The following is a 21,978-nucleotide window of genomic DNA, read 5'->3' on the forward strand; positions in this document are numbered from 1 at the left end:
CATTTCCTTGTGTGCTAGTTGCCGAAGGATCTTGTTAGCTTCCCCTTTGCTGCAGAGCCAGGAGAAGGCATGTCCCAAAATGTCACTGGGAATCTGGGGCTGAATGGCAGGATTCAGGTTCCCATTGAGTTGCCATCACCTCGAAACATGCGTGTCCCATCAAGCCTTTGTTATATTGAGTGCAGTTGCAGGTTCAAGAGGCTTGCCAGGGATTGCCATCGTCGCTCTCTTCCCTGGATGAACGCAATGCCTGATGTGAGGCAACAGCCCTGTGTTGCAATTTCTCTGCCTTGAGCAGGCTGGAGGGAGTTCTTGCTGAAGCTGCTTGGTATCAGGCTTCAGTGCTGACTTGCATTTAATGTGGCTTTCCTTTCGTTTTAATTCCTTGTTTTATTTTGAATGAAATGTCATTTAAATGCTTTACGTGAACTACTTGACTGCCTCTACGCTTTAATTCACTTGTCCTAAATTTGCCGGTCTTTAATATCTATACTGCTGACCTTTTTTTTTTTTTTGTAAGGGATGATGCTCTCTTCAGCAGAGGGCACAGAAAATGGCTATATCCCATGGCACTAGGACAAGTTTTCTCGCTGCTGTGCCCACCCTTTGCAGCCAGGAGGGGCGAGGTTAGCGTCGAGCAGCAGGTTCTGGGCTGGTTTTGACTTCCCGGGAATACCTGCCTGGCTCTGGTCCCTCCCTCCACTTGCAGGTTGGTGATGATTTTATAATCAAGGCGTAAGGAGAGGGGTGTGGTAATTGCCCTGCGTAGGTGTGGGTTCTCACTACTCCCAACCCATCCAAGATTCCTCAGTCTGGGAGCAGCACGGGAGACGAACCAGCCACTGAGGACTATCTTAGGAACGGCATGGAGAGCAAATGGAGTGGCTGGGTGCTGATCCTTTCTGTGTGCCTGGGCTCCTACCAAGGTAAGGCCAGGCCTGGGGCTAGGACTTGAGGAGAGCCTAGAAATCCCCTCTGAACCCCAAAACTATTCCCAGCTATAGCGTTTAAGCTCCAGAGCGTGCTTCCTTGTCCCTCTGTGGTGTTCGAGGTGGGCCAGAGGAGAGCTGGGGCAGGCAGCACCACCGGCTGCTTTACCTCTTGCCCACCTGGACGTGAGCGTTGCAAGTTCTGCCCTTAAAGATGATCTTGGGGCAAAAAGTGGCTTGCTCCTTCCCTTCTCCAGACACTGGGGATTCAGATGGAGCTTGTTTTGCCGGGGCATGGAAGGAGGGAGGCCGGTTGATGGGGCGTCTCGGCAGTGATGGGGGAGAGGGCTGCGTTGTCGTCTGCCCTTGGCGTTGGGACCTGGCTGCGTAGATGTGGTCTGGGGCAAACCATGTTGTTGTCCTTGCATGACGGAGTGACCACGGTGCCACCTGAAGCTGCCCCTTTCCTTAGGGACCTTGTACAAGGTGTGGGAGGCAGGAAGCCTCCTCTGCTGTGGCTTGCCGAGCTCCAGGTAGGGTGATGGGGTGCAATGCTGCAGCCCTATGCACCTTTGGAGCCCTCTCACCACTGGGGCTTTGGCTATGGGTGAGCAAATCTTCCTCCAGGTGAGCTCAACGCTGCTGTTCCTTAGGTATCCCCCTGATAAGAGTGAGAAAGTGATACCCAGCTCATCCCCTGCCCATCCCCAGGAAACAAGTTGGGAAAAGCCTGTTTCAGATCCCTGGTCCTTGCTTGAGGGGAAATGACTTATTGCAGGGAAATTTCCCTGGGGAAGCCACAGAGCTCTGCTGTTGTAGGCAACCCCCACACACCTTTTAGAGGGAAGATCCCACCTTTTAGAGGGAAGATCCCACCTTTTAGAGGGAAGATCCCACCTTTTAGAGGGAAGATCCCCTTTTGCTCCCTAATTACCCCAGGCTTGACCCATTGGGCTCCTCTGACGTGACCTGCCCAGGCGCCAGCTTTGCGGTGAAGGAGTCGTGACTGCACACGCGTGGCCTGGCGGTGGTGGGGGATATGCCAAGGTGCTCCAGCCGGCAACAGGCAGAGCAGGAAAGTTCACCTACGCGCAGCACGTCCGTCCTTCGGGCGATGCCTGCCCTGGAAGCCATGGGGCGGCTCTTGTAGCGGTGGCTCGGCTGCATGGCACGGCACGGCTGGGCTGCGGGACCGGGGGCCGCTGCAAGCCTTGGAGAGGGATTTTGATGCTGGGAAGAGTGTATTGATGGCTTTTGCCGTGACAGAGGCGTGCGCCAGGCCAAGAACTGGGTCGCTGGGGCCCACGCCGCCACCCCTGGGTTTTATGTCACAACCTGCTTGCCAGGCTCTGCCGGCTTGGCCGGTGCGTTCCGGGGTTCTACGTAATGCTGGCATGGCCCTGTCAGATCTGGAGCTCGGTGCTGGATTCCCCCCCCTGGAGCAAAGACCACCCCACCCTGGGGGCCTGGCAGCCAGGGATAGGGCTGGCCTGGGGCCACCATGGCAGCGTGGGAGCATCCCTGCCTCTCCCCGTGCCGGGGCTTTGCCGAAAACTGTATCGTCCGACACCCTGGGTGTCTGTCAGCATGAGGCAGCTCTGGCATGGCTTTGAAACGTGGAGGAGAGCTCATGGGCCACCGGTTGCCCCAATTGCTTGCCCCATGGCGATGCTTTGCAGCTGGGGAAGCTCCCCTGCTTTCAGCAGTGGGGGTGTTATGATTGGTATTTATTATTTTTTGGCCCAGCACTTGTTGCCCGAGTTTCAGCTTGAGTAAGCGCTGAGCTGGGAGCCACCGTGAGCCAGAAAGGTGCAAGTCCAAACCACTGGTGTCTTTTAGACCAAGCTCATCCCCCCCATGCCATTGCTGGCAGCATCCTTATGGGGCTGCGAGAGATGCCTGTGTCTGTGGGTCAGGTGGGACCTGCTCAGAAACAACCTGTGGGGTTGTTGTCTCCCCTCTCCTCCTTTTTTTTTTTTTTTTTTGGTGCTGCCCCTTAATGCTTCTGCTGACTTGCCATTCCTGTTCGCCCTGATGCCAGCGCCAGGGTTAAAAAAAAAAAAAAGAAACCTAAATATATATCTCTCAGCTGATGCAGTGACTGCGGCATCGCGCTGCTGGAGAGGTGTGTGGGAAGTCGTGCATGGGAAACCGGGGGGGACTCGCCCTGCCCCGGGGCTCGCTCCTGCCCTGGTGTTGCTGTCAGCCCGATGGGGTAATCGGGGCTGAAACACCACCCGGCACCTGCCGAGCTGCGCCAGCACTTTTGGGAGCAGGTGGGGCTGGTGGGGGGCTCGGGAGCCCCTTCCCCACGGCCCCCACTCTTGGGGATTTGCTGGGGTGGGCTCCGGCATCTCAAGCTGCTGCCCCAACACGTCCTGTGGATAAGCCGAAGGCGTTGCTAGAATCCAGCATACAGGAAAAGCAGCTTTTGGGGAGAAACCTGGTAAGGGCAGGGTGGGTGGAAGGAGCAGTTTCTGCCTTTGGCTTTATTCCTGCTGTGCAAAATCATACGGCCAGGGCCGGGTGGTAAAAGCTGGCTGCAACTGCTCTGGTGGGGTTGTGCTTTGCTTAGAAATGCCGGCTGGAAGAGGGTACGAAGCAGGGTATGTCCGTCCCTCTGTTCATGTGCTGCTCCCCACGTGCCCCCCAACTTTCTGGAGCAGCTCCTGGCCAAAGCAGGGCAGCCAAAGGGCTTGGGTTCTACCGGCTCCTTGCCTCCTCTCCGGCCGCATCCTGAGTGGGCACAGCCCCCGGCGGGAATAAACACTTGCCCCATCGCGAATGAATCCTGAGACGCCAAGGTGGCAATTAAACCGCCGGCGTTGCGCCATGCCACCGCGCTGCCTGGGTGGCGGATGCTGCCGCTGCCACGCCGGGGATTTGCAGCCAGGAGAAAACGCTGTCGTTGGGAGGAAATGAAAAGAAAACCACCCAAAACAGGGGTTGCTCAATCATTGCCGGGAGCCGCGGTGTGGCTAACCAGCTGCTGCACGGGGCCGAGCGCCGGCGCCCCCGCTTTGCTCGTTTTGCAAGATTTATTACTGGTTTTATAACCGGTTGCCTCCCCAGTGTGTCGAAGGGTGCCGCGAGGCTGAGGATGATCCCCAAATTCGCTTTGCTTTTGATGCTGGCCCAAAGCTGCTGTGATAACCCGTTGGAAAAGCTGGCAGCACGCGGTGGCCCGGCAAAGCCGGCCTTTGCTGGCTTTAAAAAAAATAATTTATAAAACCCAACCACCGTTGCGAAAGCTGAGGGTGAATCACAGCGGGAGGGTGAGGACCATCGCCCTCGGCTCGTGGGGCAGGGCTGGGGTTGGGGCACTGGTGGGGAGGTCGGTGCAGGGCAGGAGGTGGTCTCAGGGTGCCCCAGGGGCTGACGGTCTCCTACCCCACCTGCAGCCGGGGCCAGCCCCCTCCACGAATGCAGCGAGCGACCGGAGGACTGGTGCCGGGACGTGGTGACGGCGGCCAAATGTGGGGCACTGCAGCTCTGCCGGATCACCGTCTGGGACCAGGGCCTGGGGGTAACCACGCCGGGGGGGGGGATGCAGGAGGAGGGAGGGATGTGTCCATCCTGCCCCAAAACATGGGGCTGGGGGGAGAATCCCAGCCTGCCCGCCCCAGTGCTGAGCACCCAGAGGAGCATCCGCTGATGTTCTTGGGCAGCAATGTGTCTGCAGGTGAGCGACAAAGAGCGGGTACCCTGGGATATTCCCAAGTGCCTACTAAGGGGCTGTTTTGGGGATGAAGGGTTACGATTTGGGGAGCAAGTGTGTGTGGGGGGTGTCTAGGTGCTGTGGCAGCATCCCAACGCGTCCCCTTTCTCAGCAGAAGGGGATCCCGTGTCACCTGTGCCAGGTGGTGGTCTCCGTGGTGGGCAAGATCCTGCAGGACAACCGCACTGAGGTGGGTTAGGGCTGGGGCAGGGCTGGCATGTTCCCCGCTCCACCGTGGGGTCAGCCCAGCCCTCAATTCTTCCCTTATCACCTAGGAAAAGCTGCGTCTCTTCTTGGATAAGAAGTGCCAGTACCTGCCCTTCCAGGACTGGTCTGTCAAGTGCAAGAAGATGGTAGACACTGGCATCCTCATCCTCATCCAACTGGGCAAGCAAGTGCTGGTAACCGGCTGGGGGACCCCCCCCCCCCTTGGATTTGCGTTTTCCCACGGTTTTGGATGTCTTGGGGTCTTGCAGGGCAAGGGATGCTCTTGGAGCCTGGGACAAAACCTTTGTGAGATGGAGATGGGGATGGAAATGACCCAGGGATGGGGGGGAGCAGGGTGATGGGGCAAATGTGGCCCCCTAAGCCCCCCACCCTTCTGCTCCCCCAGTCGGACCCAAAGGTGGTGTGCGGGACCATCAAGCTGTGCCAGCCCCGGGAAAGTCCCACGGGGGCCCTGAAGTTTCAGGAGCCGCCGCCGGCCCCCACGGGCCCCGCTCAGGACTTCGTTGACCTGGTCTCCCCCTTCATCGCCAATGTGCCCCTCCTGCTCCATCCCCAGGACCTGCCTCATGGCGAGGACCAGGTACTGTGGCACAGGCGAGAACGCCATTGATGCTACTCAAGGGCGAGAATCATCTAAGTATCACCTATTTAACAATAATTTAAAAAAAAATAAAATTAAAATTACCGCACAGCTGAAATGGCATCTATTAGGGGTGCCACCAGTTTGGGGCTGGGATATTGCAAGATGCAGGGAGGGGAGCAAAAAGCTGTCCCAGCTTGCGACTGGCATTTAAATCCCAGCTCTGCAAATGCGGGCATTGGGGGTGCTCGGTTATATTTTGGGGGGGGTTACTGATGTGTCCCTGCCCATGTTGTCCCGCAGGAGACGGAAGAGGTGTGCGGGCACTGCCTGCAGCTGGTGGCAGCCGTGCAGCTGGAGCTGGGGACCGACACCACCTTCGCCCAGACGCTGAAAGCCCACGCCGAGCAGGCGTGCGAGGACCTGGCACCCGACCTGGCACGGGAGGTAAAGGCTACCAGCACCCCGTGGGCTCCCTCCTCCTCCTCCTGTATGTCACCGTGGCACGGGCGCATCTTTTGCAGCCATCTGCTTTCGAGCAGCACCCAGGGGGCTGGGGGGGGTGCAGGCAGGGTGGTGGGGTGTCTGCCCTCGGGCACTGACGCTGTGTCTTCCCCGCACAGTGCAAGGGCTACCTGGCCGAATATGCGGACACGGCTGCCCGGCTGCTCCAGTACATGGTAAGCGGGTGAGGGGCTGCCAGGGGTGGGTGGGTGCTGGTGAGTGGCGGGGGACACGAGCAACACAGCCAAGGGGACTTCATCAGCAAATGCGGGGCCCTGCTTTCATTTTTTTATTTAAACCTACTGCTTTATATTCCTACAAACTTTAAAATACTTTCCCCTCTCTCTGGCTTGCAACTGCTGTAATTCTTTCTGTATTTTCATTTTTTCCTGCCATTTTCTGGCCCCTCCACTGGCAGCAGGCTGAGGTAAATGAGATTCATGCCCCGATGGGCTGAAATCACCCTTCATGGGGAAGTGGGGGGCACAGGCTCACCCTCTCGGGGGGGTGATGCCCACCTGATTTGGGATGTCTCTCTCTCTCTCCCCCCCCAGGACCCGATGGAGCTGTGTGGCCAGCTGGGACTCTGCTCCTCTGCCTCGGCGCTGCCGCTCCACACGCTGCTCACGGAGAAGGTGACGGAGGTCCTGAGCACGCTGGGGGTAAGCAGGGCCTCCCCCCCGCCCCGACTCCTCCATGCACCTTAAAATCCAAACTAACTCCAGGAAAGGGGAGCTTAATTTTGCATTATTTTTTTTTCCTCAAGCATCTCCATTTTTCCAAGGTGTGGAATGTCTTTTGTGGAGGGTTGATGGCTGGGTGGGATGGAGGTGGCTCTGGGGGGGCTCGGTGTGCATCCCACTGCCTTGTCCCGACAGGACGGGGAGGGGACCACGCCGCTGTGTGAGTTGTGCCAGTTTGCCGTGAAGGCGGCCGAGAGCCTCCTGGAGAACAACGTGACGGAGGTGAGCCTCGCCGCTGCGGTCCGGGGATGACGGGGCTGGGAAAGAGGGGGGCCAAAGGGAGCAGCGGGAAGGGGGGGGTTGGTTTCCCTCTGCCTGCCTTCTCCCGGCAGGAGCAACTGGTGAACGACATCGAGAAGGTGTGCTACATGCTGCCCCACGGCGTCATCGGGCAGTGCAAGGACTTTGTCGACTCCTACGGCAAAGCCGTGGTCATCATGCTGCTGGAGGCCACCGACCCGGTGGCCGTCTGCACCATGCTGCGCTGCTGCCCCCGCGCCGGGGACGCCCACCGAGGTGAGCTGGGGGGGACCTGGGTGGCACCCAGACACCGGGTCCCCAAGGAGAAGGGTGCTAATGCCCCCCCTTCTTCAATGATGTCCCGCAGGGACTGCTGCGCTGGAGCAGCTGGCGGTGGGCGCGGGTGCTTTCTGCAACGTCTGCCAGATTGTCATCACCTACTTTGATAACGAGCTGCTGAAGAACGAGACGCTGGCGGAGCTGGGTGACGTGCTGGAGAAGGGCTGCGAGCTTCTGCCCGCGCCGTTCACCGGCACGGTGAGCTGGGAGGGGGGGTTAGTGCCCATTCCAGCGGGGACCCCCCCCCCGACACCGGCCTCACCCCCTTTCTCCTTCCCAGTGCGAAGCGCTCGTGGTGCAGTACGAACCAGCGGCCGTGCGGCTTCTCGTGCAGATGATGGACCCCAACTTCGTCTGCACTGTAAGCGTCCCCGTACCATGGGTGCTGCAGCCCGGACGCACATGGGCATCTTTAGTCCAAGCCTAGCAGTGCTCATGGGGGTTCCCCCCCCCCCATCCTTTTCCTTCACAATGCAGAAAATAAGAGCCTGTGACTCACCTGAGGAGGATCTCCTGGGCTCGGACCCCTGTGCCTGGGGCCCGCACTACTGGTGCAAGAACATGGCCACAGCGGTCGAGTGCCACGTAAGTGTTGGCCGTGTCCCCTCCCCTGGGTCGGCAGGGTGCTGGGGGTCCCTGTCTCCCCCCGCCATCCTTCCCCATCTCTCCCGCAGGCTGTCGAGCACTGCCGGCGTCACCTATGGAACTAGGAGCCACCTCCCCGGCCGGTCGGGCTTGCTCTGCCATTTTGGTTCAGGATCCCAGACCCCCTCCCTTGGGATGCGCCTGTGCCTGTGGACAGCGATGGCAGGAGCCCACCGGCCTCACCACCCCGGCGGAGGCTGTGGGGTGCCCCAGCCACCTCTGCCACTTCCTTTTCCACCCCTGGGGCTTGGATTTCCAAATCAGGTTAAGGGACTCGTTAGTATTTTCAGGACTGAGGATTCAGCCTCACTGTGTCTGAGGCTGCCTGCAAAATCCCACCATCCCCATCCCTATCCCCATCCCCATCCCCATCCCTATCCCCATCCCCATCCCCATCCCCCCCTGAACCGCTCGTAAAGCCCAGATCCTGCAATGTTGATCCATCCCCACGGGCTGGGATGGTTTCTGCTGCCCAAACACCAGATCCCCCCCCAGTCCTGGCTGCTGGCAGTCTCACGCCGCAGGTCCCTTGGCTTTTGGCAAGCACAGTCCTTTTCTGGTCCCTCTTCAAATTGGGGTGGCTTTTTATTATTTTTTTTTTTTTCCCCCCCTGGTCACCAGTTAAAGAAACAAAGTGGATTAAATTTACCTGCAATGCCCGGCTTTGCATGACATTCGCAGTACACTGGTTTTGTGTCCGGCTGACTGCTGGAGATAGATATATTTTAAGTATCCCCTGAACCAAAAAATGAGTGAGCTTGGGGGCAAAGATTTCCTTTCATGCACACATGCCCACCGGGGGGGGGGGGGTCCTGTGCCAGCCCAGCCGTGGCTGTGAGGGGCAGCGGGGTGCTGGCTCGTCCCCCCCTGCTGCAGGAGGGGGGATGCCCACGGTCCTGAGTGTGCACGGGAGCATCTCACTGCAAATAAACTCCTCCCGTGAGCCCGGCTGGTTGTCTCCTTTCTCCTTCTCCTGGGGGCTGGTGGTGCAGCAAGGGGGGGCAAACCTGGGGGAGGTTTGATGCTTCCCCCAAAATCCGGGCTGCAGCAATACCCGGGGTGGTATCTTGCGAAGATGATGGATTGAGGGGTGAATTAATGGAAAAAGGGTTTTTTTCTCTTCAAAAGGTGGTTTGGGTATGATGAATCTGGTGCGGCGTGGCAGGGGAGGAAGGACGACAGACAGATTACCCAAAGCCATAGACAGTGTATTTCTGAGTCCCGTAACAGACCGTGCCCGAAACTCTCCACAAAGGTTACGATTGGAAACAAACCCCCAAACAAACAAACCCGAAAGCAAGAGAGAAGGGGAAAGAAAAGGGCAAGAAAAGACACGCACGAGCACTCCACATCCAGAAGCCCCAGTTATTGTCAGTCTCTCTCTTTTTCGACATCGCAACATGTTTTGGTAAAGCCAGCAAAATGGAGAAATGTCTTCGGTTTTTGTTTGGTTTTTTTTTTTTTTTTTTGAGGGGGTCTTTCCTTGCTGGAAAGGTGACGGTAATGCCAAATGGACTTGGCCTCTCCCTGCGCTGCCCCGGCCCTCCCCATGCCCGTGGTTGAGGTGTGACGGCTGCTTGTCCCCAGCCTCTGCCTGGGGATGCTGCAGCGGCACATCATCCGCACCTTCACTGCACCTTCACCCCTGTCCAGCCTGGACTCATTGGATTTGTTTATCTTTTCTCTTTCTTTTTTTTCTTTTTTTAAAAAAAAAAATTATAAGAAAAATAAAAAAAATTTAATGCTTTCATGGATAAATGACAGGTGAGTAAAAGCATACCGGTCCTGAGAGCCCTTTCCCGGGGCCAAGCTCTCCAAGGCTGCCCGAGCGAACTGCATCGGTTGGCCTGCACTCCTTCTGCAGGGGAAGGGGGGGCCAAGCGCTGGTCTCGGGGTGCCCCCGGCCCCCGCCACGGCCCCCTGGTCCGTGCTTCATCCCCGCCGGCCCCAGCTTGCCTAGAGGAGCACCACCACCACCGCTCGTCATAACTCGGTGATCTCCAGCGGGCTCTCCATGATCACCTCCCGCATCTTGTGCAGGGGGGTGGACTTGGCCGACTCGGTGCGGGCGTTGTGGTCGCTGTAGCCCCCGCAGTCGGCGGTCAGAGTCTCCAGCGAGCGACCCAGCACTTTCTGGTCATCCTCGGGCAGGCTGTTGAGGTCGGAGGCGAGCAGCGTGCCTGTGCTGCCGTGCACCACGTGGATGCCGTCGGGACCTTTCAGCTCCACCGGTTGCTTGTGTCGGAAGCGGAGGCTGCCCTGGCTGGGGCTGCGCTCCTCCTCCTCCTCCTCCAGCTCCTTCTGGATCAGCTGCAAAAGGTCCACAGAGCAGGGAGAATCACCACTGCGGCCAGACCAGATCCTGGCTTCCCTGCCTCCGAACCTCCTGCAATGCCAGAGCCCAGCAGGAGGGACGGGACCCTCCTCTTCCGAAGCAACCTCAGAGCGTGGTGAGGAGGACCACCAGCGCAATGACGACCTCCAGCCAGATCACTTGCTTGTCGGGTGGGTGCCCTGGCTCGGGCATTGGCTGCCACCCGGGTGGTATGTCCTGCAGCGGCCCCCGCAGCTGCCAAGGGGGTGGTTTTGGACCCAGGCTGGGATTTGGGGTTGTATGAGGGTGGTGGGGCAAGAAGCAGACAAGGAAAGGCGTCAAGGGAAGGTTGAATGGGCTGGGGGATTGGGGGGCAGAAGGGCTGAAAGGCGTCTCCTGTTCCACTGCTCTCCTCTACTCTGTTGCCCCCTGTTTTGCTCCCCATGAAGAGGGAGAAGGCTGCGGGAGGAACTGTTTTTTCCCCACATCAGCCCTCCTGCACCAAAACCATCTGTCCCAGCCTTTTTGCCTCAAAAACCTGCTGGGTCGATAAGCTCAGAGGAGCAGAGAGGAGGAAAGCTGTCCCCGCATGTGTGCAGGGACCTGCAACTTCTTGGCCAGCCTCGGCAGAGATGGGGAGGTGATGGACAGAGCCCACCCTGCGAAGAGGGGGGGTCCTCCCCCAGGGTGGGAGAGACAGAGGAAGGGGGTGCTGCCGATGCTCAGAGGAATCACAGAGGGTCATGAGAGCTGGAGCACTGCAGGGAACAGGCAGGCTCAGTGGAAAACCAGCGCCTGGCTCATTTTGGCCAAGCAGGGAGTGGGGGGACCACTGGGTGATGGGGACAGCGGCCATGGGGAGTGACCGCAGCCTGCGGGGCCAGGAAGACACACTGCATCCCAGAGGGCACGGCAAGCATCTCCCCATGCCCATGCACGTCCCGTCTACCTCCGAGACCGAGGAGCGGTCCCCCTGACTGGCGGTGGCCTTATGCACCATCCGCTGGGCAAAGAGTTTTTTCAAGCGCATGTAATCATCCAGGACAACCTTCAAGAGAGAGCCCTGGGTGGAGGGGGAGAGATGATGGGTTACGCAAGGGAGACGGTTTGGTCAGAGGGAGGCTGGCCTCATCCCAGCATTTTTTGGAGGAACATCACCCTCTGGCGCCGCAGCCATGAACCTGGAAGCAGGAGCGGTAGGAGAACACCCCTCGGTGGAGGATGCCCGCACTCATCACTCACCTTGATGGGTCCCTCCCGCATGATCTGCCCCAGCTTGGCAATGTTGTCGTACTCCTGGATGGCTGCCCGCAGGTAGCGGTCATCCTCGGGTTTGGCCGCCGAGGGCTCTCTCCCGAAGGTCCCCTGGGGGAAGAGAGAGCGGCTGAGGAGGCGGTGTGGGTGACGGGTGCGGGTAGGAGGTGTCCCGGTGGGGGCCGTGTCTCACGTGGGTGCGAGCAGGGCTGTTCCAGAGGTCAGTGATCTCGCTCAGGTTCTCTGGCAGGTCGTCCTCGTGTTCCGCCTGCGCTGCCAGCTCCATGTTCCTGCAGAAGGGGTCCAGCCACACCGGGTTGGCCCTGCCCAGGGGAGAGGAGCAGCCCTCAGCATAAGCAAAGAGCGGCAGCATCCCTAACCCCATCCACAGCCTGGATGCTGAGGTTGCGCTGCCTCCTCCTGCCCTGTGCAGGCATGAATTCGGTTGCTCTGGATCCAGATGTGTGTCGTCACCCGCCCGTCATCTCCGCTTACCCTGAGCCTGGCCAGTATTGGCAGAGATGGAGTCACAGGAGAAGGCACAAGGTCTTTTGGCTTTGAAAGCTCTCAAGGCAAGCACGCGTCCCAGGGCCAGAGTCATGCCCTACACGGCATGCCTGGCCCCATCCCTCCGCAGAGCAGAGAGGCATCGTGTCTCCACCTCCCGCGCATCCCGGGCTGCAAAATTCAGGCATCCCCCTCTCGGGAGCAGCATGCGATCCCGCAAGGTGGCAAGCCGGGGAGGGAAAGGATGGGAAGAACTCACCCATCAAATGAGTACTTGTTGGTGTTTGGCATGTCCATGATGTCCATGAAGCCTCTGTTCCCTGCAAAAAGGCAGGGGTGGGGGTTACAGGGCAGCAAGGCGGCAGGCTGAGCAGCAAACCATGGGGCGGCACTTCTTTATCGGGGATGGAAACTCGGTGACCAGAAAGGCACCGGTGGCATGACAAACACGCTGGGATGCAGCTGATAATGCGGACCCTGGATGCTGAGAAAAGCCTCCCACCATCGCGCCTTGCTGGGCAGGATCGCTTCTGATTTACACCCTGCTGACATCCCCTGTGTACCCCCTCTGTGCTCTTCATGCACCCTGCTGTCTCATGCAGCTGGAAAACCCCAAACACTGCTCACCGGTGGAGCCAGCCACTATGGCTTTCAATTTCCTTTTGTGCCTGCAAAAGAAACACAGCGAATCAGGGAAGAAAATAAAGATGATGCTCGAAAAGAGAGGGGAACACAGATTTGCAGTAACCCTGCAAACAGCCCCTCTATCTATAAGGACGGTGAGTTTGGCGGGGAGAGGTGCTATCAGTATTAAAACTGTATATTTTGCGGGAAGAGGTGTAATTTTTGAACCTGGGCTGAGCCCCGCTGCAGAAGGTGTGGGAAGCTGATGTCCTCCTTTGCTTGCTGGCACTGCCAGCGCCAGGAGCAGCCACATGGGTCCCCCCGGCCCAGGGCAGGGATTGCTGCCAGCAGGGCAGAGCCCGAGCGCTACTCACACTGTCCGGTAGTACCAGTTCATGAGGATGAAGAGCATGGCAGCCAGGAAGAGCAGGACGGCCAGCACGATGATGGCCATCTAGGAGAGACAAAGTGGCAACATCTGACATGGAGCCAGCACCTGGCAGGGGGGGGCACCTGCTCAAAATTATTTGGGTGAAACATCTCTCCAGGCCATGGAGGGCCATGGAAGATGGGAAGGGACATTGCCCCACGTACAAGCAGCAGCCAGCACCAGCCCCAGCTGGGCCGTTACCTGCAGAGCCGAGAGGTCGTCCGGGGCGCGGGCGGTGATGGCGGGCTGCACATCGAGCACGTTGTAGTTCCTGAAGAGGTTCCTCAGCTGCTCCTTGTTCTCGTCTATCATCTGAATCACCCTGGGAAGAGAAGGGTTGCTTGGGCATCTTGATGTTAATGAGGCTCCCTGAGGACTCAAGGGGCCAGGCGATGGGCTGGGTCGTGGGCCAGGTGACGTACCGCTCCACGTCCAGGATGCGGTTGGTCTCTCTGTTCACCACATGGATCAGCAGCTCTGTCTGTGCGAAGTTCACCCGGCCTTTCTTGTCAACATGGAACTGGGGAGAGACAGCAAGGTCTGCAATGCAGGAGAGGTGTCTCTTCCCGGGGCGTCTCCTGAGCATGCCCCGAGGTAAGCTTATGTGGCAAGAGACCCTCAAGCCTGGCATGGGGTTGGTCTGGACCCCTTTGATACACCCCAGCCTGGGATGTATCCGTCACCTTCAGAGCTCAGGGGTGTCTATGGTTTATACAGACAGGGAACCCTCAAAGGACACCTCCCAAGCACCATGTGGAAGGTTACCTACCCCTTGAAGCAACCTCAAAGGTGAGTAGTTACCTGCACGTCATCCGTGTTGACGATGGCGCCCGTGATGTTGGAGAGCAGGCTGATGAACTCCTCCTCAAATTGCCTGACTTTGTCAGGGATCTCGTTGATGATGATTTTGACCCGCTGGTCATCCCGCAGGATGTAAATCCCCACAATGGCTGTGTCGTTGTGGCCCACCAGGTCAGAGGCCATGATGTCCACCACAAAGTAGCCAGGGTTGTAGGCCGTAAAGAGGTCAAAGGTTCGCAGGACTCCATCAAGGGTTCCTGGGGGAAGGACGGTCACAAGCCCAGGATTAGTCACCCCGGCCATGGGGACGTCTTTGGCCATAGGAACATCTCTGGCCATGGCCCTGTGCTCCTGTGGCATGCAGGGTACACACCAATGCTGAAGATGTTGGCCACCTCCTCGGAGTCATTGGAGTGCTGCTTGATGTAGCGGATGCCCAAGATGTTGTACAGGACCAGGCTGTTATTGCCCACATCAGCGTCCACTGCGACCACTCTGATCAGCTCCGATCCCACCTTGGCGTCGGTGGCAACCCCTTTGAGAGAGAGACCGGACAGGGACCTGGGGCCAGGCTGGCTCTCACTGCCCCTTCATCAGGCTGGATTTTCTCCAGAGCATCTCTGGCTCCTGGTGCCCCCCCAGCCCCTGGCACCCCTTACCCGCCGTGTACTCCGACTTGGTGAACTGGGGGGACTGGTCATTGATGTCATCCAGGAAGATCCGCACCTCCTGAAGGGTCAGATCCCCGCTGAGGTCCCAGGGATGGGCTCTGCCTGCCTGCTGGCCCTGAGGAGGGGACCAGTTCCTCTGGCTGGACGCTTTGACGATGATGGAGTAGTATGGCTCCTTCTCCCGGTCCAGGTCTCGCAAGACCTGCAGCATCCCCTCTCGGCTCAGCTGGAAGTTGCTCTCTTGGTTCCCAGCTGGGTGCAGAAAGGGGTGCCCAGTTAGTCCCCTTCAGGCTCGGCATTTCTGAAACGCCACCTCACCCGCTGACCAGGGCAGAAAGGCAGCGAGGAGATGATAGGGCCATGGAAACTCTTGGCGAGGAGCGTGCGGGGGGACGCAGAGCTGCCCATCCCATCCCCTCCCCGCTCGCCACCCACCTGCTATGAAGTAGTAGACGATGGCGTTGGAGCCCTCATCTGCATCCACCGCACCAGTGACGTTCCCCACCACAGTGCCCGGCCGCGAGTGCTCGGGGATGGAGAGTGCCTGGTACTGGGGACTGTCCCTCTGGCAGAGACCCCGGGAGAAGGGAGGGTTAGGAGCACTGAGTTGGCTTTAAATAAAAGTGGACAAATCCCATCGTGCTCCCCACCGTGGTAATGCCCAGGGGTGCATGCTTCATCACATGTGCTCGCCGGCATCCCCATCCCTGCATCCCCTGCGTCCCACCCCCTCCATCCTGGCGCCTTACGGGTGGCCTGAGGAAAACGGGCTCATTGTCATCGATGTCATCAAGTGCAACCTGGAGGGGTTGCATGGTCTCGTAGGCTGGCTGGCCCTGGTCGCAGGCCACGATGATCAGCTGGGGAGAGAGACAAAAGGGCTGTGCTGGGCAAAGCCTTGTGGGCCAGGAGACCTTGCTGAGGCAGGGACAGAGAGAACAGCTGGGTGGCGGAGGATTTTGGGGGGATTTAACAGGGAATTGGGAGCTGGCCCACCAGGATGCAACTCCCCGATGGCACTTGATAACCACCCAGCTCCTGCTAAGGTGTGACATCTTCACGACTGCGGCAGCTGACCCCGTGCCCACCACATCGCTTGCATCCCGCCGACCCTGCACCAGACCCGCAGCCTCGAGGACCATCCCAGCCACCCCAAGGGTGTACTGCTGCTTCGCTCACGTTGTACACCGCCTGCTTCTCCCGGTCCAGCCGCATGGCCGTCTGGATCAGCCCGCTGACCGAGTCGATGCTGAAATACTCCCAGTCTTTGTTCCCTGCCCCGGTTTTCAGCAGGCTGTAGAGCACTGCTCCGTTGAGGCCCTCGTCTTTGTCCGTGGCGTAGACCTCATAGACGTTGGACCGCAGGGGGATCTCCTGCTTGCACACGTGCAGCCCCTCAGCCCCAGCATTGCACATGAGCCCCCTGCTCCCCCTGCCCCTCCAAACCCCCTTGTATTGGGGTCAGCAGGCTCCCGCTGCCCAAAACCCAACTGGGGACTGGCAATGTGGAGCCATGATTCCCGTCGGCACGGTGGCTGCTCCATGCACGCGCCCGCGACTGGCTGAGCCGCGACTGGCTGAGCCAAGTCTGGCTTCGCAGAAAGGAGAAACATCTTAAATGTCAGCATTTTGGCCCTTGTTTATAAACAGGCTTGGCATGCAGCGACCGGCTGTTTCCTTATTTTGTGTGTTGCTGGGGTTTCTGTTCCCAAAGCTGCCCCAGCATCCCTGTCTGCCCATATGGAGAGGGGCTGTTGTTGACTCTCCAGCCCCATGACCCAAACCTTCTTGCCACATGTTAAATCAAGGTCTTGGTTCATCCCTGGTGGAGATGGAGAATGGATTTTGCCACCAGTAGGCAGGAGCGCTCCCGGGCACGGTATCGGCATGCCATGACCCCTGCTCCCTCTCAAGGGATTTACCTCCTTGATGTGAAGGATGGTGCCATTGGGCGGGCGGACGAAGATGGGGCGGTTGTCATTGATGTCAATGACCTCGACGTGGAGCATGGTGGTCCCCCAGAGAGGGGGACGTCCCTTGTCCGTGGCCACCACGGTCAGGTTGAACCTCTCATAGGACTGCAAGCGCCGCCGGGACACGACGAGCCCAGAGTCTTTATTGATCTTGAAAGCCTCTGCGGGCAGAAAAAACACATCTCTGGCTCAGGACACTTTGCACCAGATAAATTATGACTAGAAACCAGTATACCAGCTGAAGCACACCTCTCACTGGTGGGAAATTCCTGTCAAGAAGTGATGGAGCAGAGCCGGCTGCCTGAGGCCAGGGATGTGGATGACCTCAGAGTTTTCAGAGCATCCCTGCACACTGCTGCATCCCTGCCACCGGGCAGTGCCAAGAGCCCAGTGCTCCCAGGCCACCCCTGGCTGCATTTCACTCTTACCCAGGCTGGCACAGGGCAGTGGTCAGAAGAGCCCATGGGACTCAGGAAAATGAATGTTCTGCCATTCCCCTCTACATTTATGCTGGCTTTTGCCTGGCTCCCAGCACTCCTCAGCGTGCAGAGATATACTGGATTTCAGGCACTATCACTATCCACCTGCAATCTCCCAGCCCTTCTTAGATTTCCTCTAAAGCATGTAGCGAGTTTGCTCCAAGACACACATGTATATAGAAAGTCTTGCTGGGGTGGGGAAGACAAGAGGATAAGCCAAGGCTGGGCTGCAGGATGAAGGCAGGCAAAGCCATAACATGCCATACCATGAGGAACTGGGAACTATGGAGCAATATCGAAAGCACGTAGCTGCACGCTTTCGGTATCACTTCTGGGAGCATGTGCACAACCTTGTTCCAAGCCATCGGCAGGATGTAGGCTTGGCCCCCATGTCTCCTCCAATTGCTCCTCATCATAACCCTCCTCCCTGGGGAGGACCCCCCCACTGCCAGCACCTACCCGCTCCAGGGCCCTCGATGCTGTAGGTCACCACGCCGTTATCCCCTTCGTCCAGGTCAGTGGCGGTCATGGTGACCACCGATGTCCCTGCCGGCTCGTTTTCATAGATGCTGGTGCTGAACTGGCTCTTGCTGAACTGGGGCCTGAAGTCGTTGATGTCCAGGACTGTGATCAGCACCTTTGACAAGGCACAGCCAGCTGGGTGACGTGAGGCTGGAGACAGCCGGGCAGCCCCCGGGGGCCATACCCCTGCCGTGACCTGCGGTTCCACTGCAGGAGCACGGTGCCCTTCCTGCTATTCGTTTAGCTCTGCTAGCTGAATTCCTGCCTCCAACAATGGGGGCCACCGTGGCCGGGGCACCCATTCACGCCGGAGCACTTGCAGACAATAGCGTCGCCCTTCCCTGCCCCTCCTGCTCCATCCCCTCCTGCTGACGTGCTGTCCCCGTGGCACAAAGTCCCCTGCACCATCCACCCCACGGCCCCTGGCATCATCTGGTCTTCCTTCTGCCCAATTCCTCCGCGAGCCACCAGCAAGCTCGCTGGGGAGGAAGGCCTGAGGTTTAACACCTTCTTGCTGGTGACCAGCACGCGAGCGGTGGTGGGAGGAGGAGAGCCCTACCTGCACAGAGTTCTCCCGACGGTTACTGGAGACATCCCCAGGGTTGTCCCTGGCCACGGCCGTCAGTGTGTAGTGATCCTTCTTCTCCCGGTCCAGGGCTGACAGGATGTAGATGTCACCCTGCAGCACACAGAGACCTTCAGGTGGACCTCGTCTGGCAGAGCTGGTACTCGAGAAGGGGCAGAAGGTGAGGTGTGGGAGCAAGGCACAAGGTGGGCCAATCTCAGCCTCCCCTCCCTTTCCCTGCTCTGTTCCAGCCTCGGTTGGCTCCTTACCGTGTTGGGATTTATCCCAAACTTGCCCTCTCCATCCCCCAGGCTGTACTGGATGAGAGCAAAACGCCCAGAATCTGCATCCGTGGCCTTGACCCTCAGGATGACCGTACCCAATGGCACGTCCTCAAAGACAGCTTTCTGCAAGCAAAGGGAGCAGGCAGGACCGGTTGTTTCATCACTTGCTGTTTTAGCAGGCAGTAACCGAGGGCGTAGGGTGGCACCCAGGGATGGGCACAGCTGGACCCAGAACAAGACGTTCACACAGAGTACATTGGTGGGTTGACCATCTTCTTCACATGGTTCAAGCACAGACAGAGGGAAGAGAAGGTGTCCCTGGAGAACCCCCAGCTCTGTGCCTGTCCTCACCAGGCAGGCACTGCCCAGCCCCACGCGGACTTGAACGGGGGAGCCCAGCTCACCTGGTAGGATGGTTGGCTGAAAACAGGATTGTTGTCATTGATATCCACTATCTGAAGGTACACGGGGATCTCGGCAGATCTGCGGGGAGAGCCGTTGTCGGAAGCTCGGATGGTGAAGTTCAGCCACTGCACCTCCTCATAGTCCACTGTCCTGTTGGCCACGACCTTCCCTAGAGGATGGCAGACCCTGAAATGAGAAACCTGTCCCAGGCCACCGACCTGCCCCAGACTCCCACCTCCCCAGACTACCGACCTGCTGACTGGTCTTCGAGGCAGGCGTAGCCTTCCGGGGAGAGGTTCAGCAGCTCATAGGTGATCTGCCCATTGGCACCTTTGTCCGGGTCCACTGCTGAGATGGAGATGAGTGTGGTGCCCTGCGTGGCTCCCTCCAGGATCCTCTCGGTGAAATAGGTGACCCCAAAGGGGCGGAAGCGGGGTGTGTTGTCATTGACATCCAAGACGTTGACTGTCAGCTTGGCTGTGGCCATGGTGGAGACCACAGAGGAAGAGGACAAGTGAGAAAGAGAAGGGAAAGAAGGAGGGGAGAAGGAGGGGTTGTAAAGTTACAAGCATGAAACTCCATGAAAACCAGCTAAATGCAGCTGGTTCATCAAGAAAAATGGCAATATTCAGCAAAGCCGCTATGCCCTGAGCTGACTGTGGGACAGTGTCTCCTACTTCAGACCTGCTCCTGATCTGTGTGTGCCTTCTCACACACGGGCCTGGATTTACCAGGAGCAGGGTGGTGAGACACGATGGGTGTCTCCCATGGTACGGTCACGGGCACGTGGTCCTCTCGATCCCCTGTGCAGCCCTGGGATCTCTGGGACATTTGCTAAAGGAGGGCTCAGAGGAGAAGCCAAACATGATGGGAGATGGTGCAGGACTGTTCCTGCTGGAAATGTTGCTGATCAGGATGGAGAGGGAGGTGGGAGAGCTGCTGGCTACCCAGAACTTGCGCTGGTGCTTGGGAAAGGCTGTGCCAGCCCCCGGCAGCTGCCAGCCCTGGCCCCACGCTCCCTGGGTAAAGCCCACGCTTACCATTGGGCACGCTGACCGAGCGGTCGATGACTTCACTGGCATTGTCGTGGACGGAGATGGTGACCTCGTAGGTGGCCACCAGTTCCCGGTTGAGGGGAGTTTTGATCTTCACAGCTCCTGGGAACCCCAAAAAGAGGGGGGGGTCACAGGCTGTGCCTGCATCCCCCACTGAGGACCCTCAGCAGACCAGTCTGGACCAGCCGACTGCTGCACCCTTGGCTGTGCTTGCTCTCCTGCCTCTCTCCAAAGGCTAAACGGGGAAAACACTTGACAGCTACAGGAGGAGACAACTTCTCTCCCCCTGCTCTCCATCTCCTGCCTTCCTGCCTGCTCCGCTCTACCCAGCTAACAGGTTCTCACGCTGCCTCAGCCAGGGTAAGGGTTTGGGTTGTGCTGACAAGAGGGGTTTGGGAGCAACTGCTGCTGCTTCCCTGCACGACCCCATCCACCTTAGATCAGCATCCATGCATCTTTAAAAGTCTTGTCCCGTATCCTTTCCAACAAGGGAGTTTTTCTTTCCCGGATCAGCTCTGTGCTTCCAAAATAGATGCAGGGAGCTCCTGGCTCTCCTTCCCCGAGGACAGAGCCCACCACCTACCCCGGAATCCCCCCCTTGGTCCCCGCAGCGAGGGTGCCCGTGTCTGGTCTGCCAAGGCTGAGCAGCCCCTGGCCTGCAGCGGGGCCGCCTGTGATGGTGATGGGTGAGATGGAGGAAGGACATGGATGGCGCTGAGAGACAAATGAGCACAGACACAGAGACAAACCTGGCGGGCCAAGAGGCGGAAAGGAAAGAAAAGGGTTAGTTAAGTCAGTTGGGTGGGGGAGAGAGGACAGGGCAGGGTGAGACAGGGCAGCTGGAGGAGGAGAGTGGGGAGGCAGGAGGGGAGCATCATCTCCCTGTGCCTCGGACACCTACCTCCAGGCAGAGAAGAAGCAGAAGCAGAAGAGAGTAGAGGGGTCCGCATCGCCCACGCAGCCCTTCCCGCTCTCCTACCTGTCCTAAAATCCACCGTGAATGCTCCTTGCTGGTTGGGGACCAGCGCATCCGTGTCGTCGCGGGCCACAATCTCCAGCAAGTAGTACTCCAGGCGGGGGTGGAGGTCCCGATCGATGGCAGTCACCTCAGCCACCACAGTGCCAGGGGCGGCCGACTCGGGGACGCTGACGGTCTGGATGGGGTTGATGAACTCAGGCCGGCAGTCATTGACGTCATCGATGAAGAGGCTGACGGTGGCGGTGCCCGAGAGCGCTGGTGTGCCCTGGTCCACGGCCACCACCGTCAGCCGGTAGGCATCTCGCTCCTCCCGGTCGATGCTGATGTTGGCCACGCGGATCACCCCCGTGGTGGCATCAATCAGGAACCTGTCCTGGCCACCGCTCTCGATCCGGTAATCCAGCTGCTGGCTGAGGCCGCTGTCGGCATCCGTGGCCGTCACCTGGAGGATGGAGACGCCTGGAAAGGGGGGACGCAGCCCTCTCAAGTGAGGGTTGGAGGGCAGCAGCAACAAGCTCCCGGTCCCAAAGCAAATACCATCAAGCAACGTGGGCAGCCCCAATTCCCAAATTTTCCCTTCAACCCTATCCTGGCCAGCCCTGGCACTAGGATTGGGATCTTCATAGTCCCAGGAGCACACCCAGGTCTCCCCACTGCCCACCCTCACCTCCAGCCCCATCCTTCTCCTGACCTGGAGGGCTGTTCTCCCGCAGCCGTGCTGTGATGGATGCCGGCTGGAAGACAGGGCAGTTGTCATTGTCATCCAGGATGGTCACTGCCAGGCTGGCGGTGCTGTTCAGCCCCCCCACGTCACGAGCCACCAACGTGAACTCCAGGCAAGGGTCTGGCAAAGCCTCTCGGTCTATCACGCTGCCAGGCTTCACCGAAATGACACCTGGAGAAGGGAAAAAGACTGGTGACAGACTCCACGGCTGACTGGTGGCCCTGGGCTGGGGACAGGGACCTGCTGAGCCACCCCACCTGTCCTGTTGTCGATGACAAAGAGGTCCAAGGATGCCTCCAGGAGCTGGTAGGTCACTATGGCGTTGATGCCCTGGTCACCATCCAGAGCTAGGATGGGTCCGTTGAGCACCGTGACCAGAGTCCCTGGATGGGATCATAAAGGTTAGGGAAGGTGGCAGTCCCCTGTGGAACCCCCACGTCCCCCTCCCACCCCGGTGACGCATGA

At 58.8% G+C, this 21,978-nt stretch overlaps 2 protein-coding genes across 5 annotated transcripts in view; one reads left to right on the top strand and one right to left on the bottom strand.

Annotated features, from left to right (window-relative positions):
- The first annotated feature begins 136 nt into the window (after positions 1–136).
- On the top strand, positions 137–9,623 carry LOC138687671 (prosaposin-like). Its single transcript, XM_069795818.1, has 14 exons — positions 137–926; positions 4,331–4,455; positions 4,763–4,837; positions 4,923–5,048; positions 5,261–5,455; positions 5,759–5,902; positions 6,079–6,135; positions 6,514–6,621; positions 6,838–6,924; positions 7,035–7,218; positions 7,310–7,479; positions 7,562–7,642; positions 7,759–7,866; positions 7,956–9,623. Exons 1-14 carry the CDS (start codon positions 866–868, stop codon positions 7,989–7,991), a joined length of 1,557 nt encoding a protein of 518 aa, XP_069651919.1. The 5' UTR covers positions 137–865; the 3' UTR covers positions 7,992–9,623.
- Positions 9,114–21,978, bottom strand: part of CDH23 (cadherin related 23) — a 213,592-nt gene continuing 200,727 nt past the window's right edge. Inside the window, exons 45-69 of one of the 4 annotated variants that reach the window (XM_069795810.1) lie at positions 21,771–21,896; positions 21,481–21,684; positions 20,790–21,248; positions 19,796–19,912; positions 19,008–19,232; positions 18,755–18,924; positions 18,336–18,473; positions 18,061–18,180; positions 17,439–17,616; positions 16,450–16,661; positions 15,707–15,901; positions 15,277–15,387; positions 14,963–15,092; positions 14,516–14,779; positions 14,230–14,391; positions 13,857–14,113; positions 13,478–13,575; positions 13,257–13,377; positions 13,000–13,079; positions 12,629–12,669; positions 12,261–12,321; positions 11,688–11,817; positions 11,483–11,605; positions 11,190–11,303; positions 9,114–10,236 (exon numbers count right to left, since the gene is read on the bottom strand). In XM_069795810.1, coding sequence (XP_069651911.1) covers positions 9,910–10,236; positions 11,190–11,303; positions 11,483–11,605; positions 11,688–11,817; positions 12,261–12,321; positions 12,629–12,669; positions 13,000–13,079; positions 13,257–13,377; positions 13,478–13,575; positions 13,857–14,113; positions 14,230–14,391; positions 14,516–14,779; positions 14,963–15,092; positions 15,277–15,387; positions 15,707–15,901; positions 16,450–16,661; positions 17,439–17,616; positions 18,061–18,180; positions 18,336–18,473; positions 18,755–18,924; positions 19,008–19,232; positions 19,796–19,912; positions 20,790–21,248; positions 21,481–21,684; positions 21,771–21,896 — 4,163 coding nt within the window. In that variant the 3' untranslated portion in view covers positions 9,114–9,909. Of the gene's footprint in view, positions 10,237–11,189; positions 11,304–11,482; positions 11,606–11,687; positions 11,818–12,260; positions 12,322–12,628; positions 12,670–12,999; positions 13,080–13,256; positions 13,378–13,477; positions 13,576–13,856; positions 14,114–14,229; positions 14,392–14,515; positions 14,780–14,962; positions 15,093–15,276; positions 15,388–15,706; positions 15,902–16,449; positions 16,662–17,438; positions 17,617–18,060; positions 18,181–18,335; positions 18,474–18,754; positions 18,925–19,007; positions 19,233–19,795; positions 19,913–20,711; positions 21,249–21,480; positions 21,685–21,770; positions 21,897–21,978 lie in introns of all 4 variants that reach the window. The other 3 variants (XM_069795807.1, XM_069795808.1, XM_069795809.1) reach the window with 3 other exon arrangements.

The sequence above is a fragment of the Haliaeetus albicilla genome, chromosome 11, assembly GCF_947461875.1.
Source record: "Haliaeetus albicilla chromosome 11, bHalAlb1.1, whole genome shotgun sequence".
Classification (NCBI taxonomy): domain Eukaryota; kingdom Metazoa; phylum Chordata; class Aves; order Accipitriformes; family Accipitridae; genus Haliaeetus; species Haliaeetus albicilla.

Bases quoted from the DNA above. Each gene is read 5' to 3' on its own strand.
- LOC138687671 (XM_069795818.1), top strand. From the start codon at position 866: ATGGAGAGCAAATGGAGTGGCTGGGTGCTGATCCTTTCTGTGTGCCTG. The intron at 5,049-5,260 runs GTAACCGGCTGG...CTGCTCCCCCAG, and splicing joins AACTGGGCAAGCAAGTGCTG to TCGGACCCAAAGGTGGTGTG. The intron at 6,136-6,513 runs GTAAGCGGGTGA...CTCCCCCCCCAG, and splicing joins CCCGGCTGCTCCAGTACATG to GACCCGATGGAGCTGTGTGG.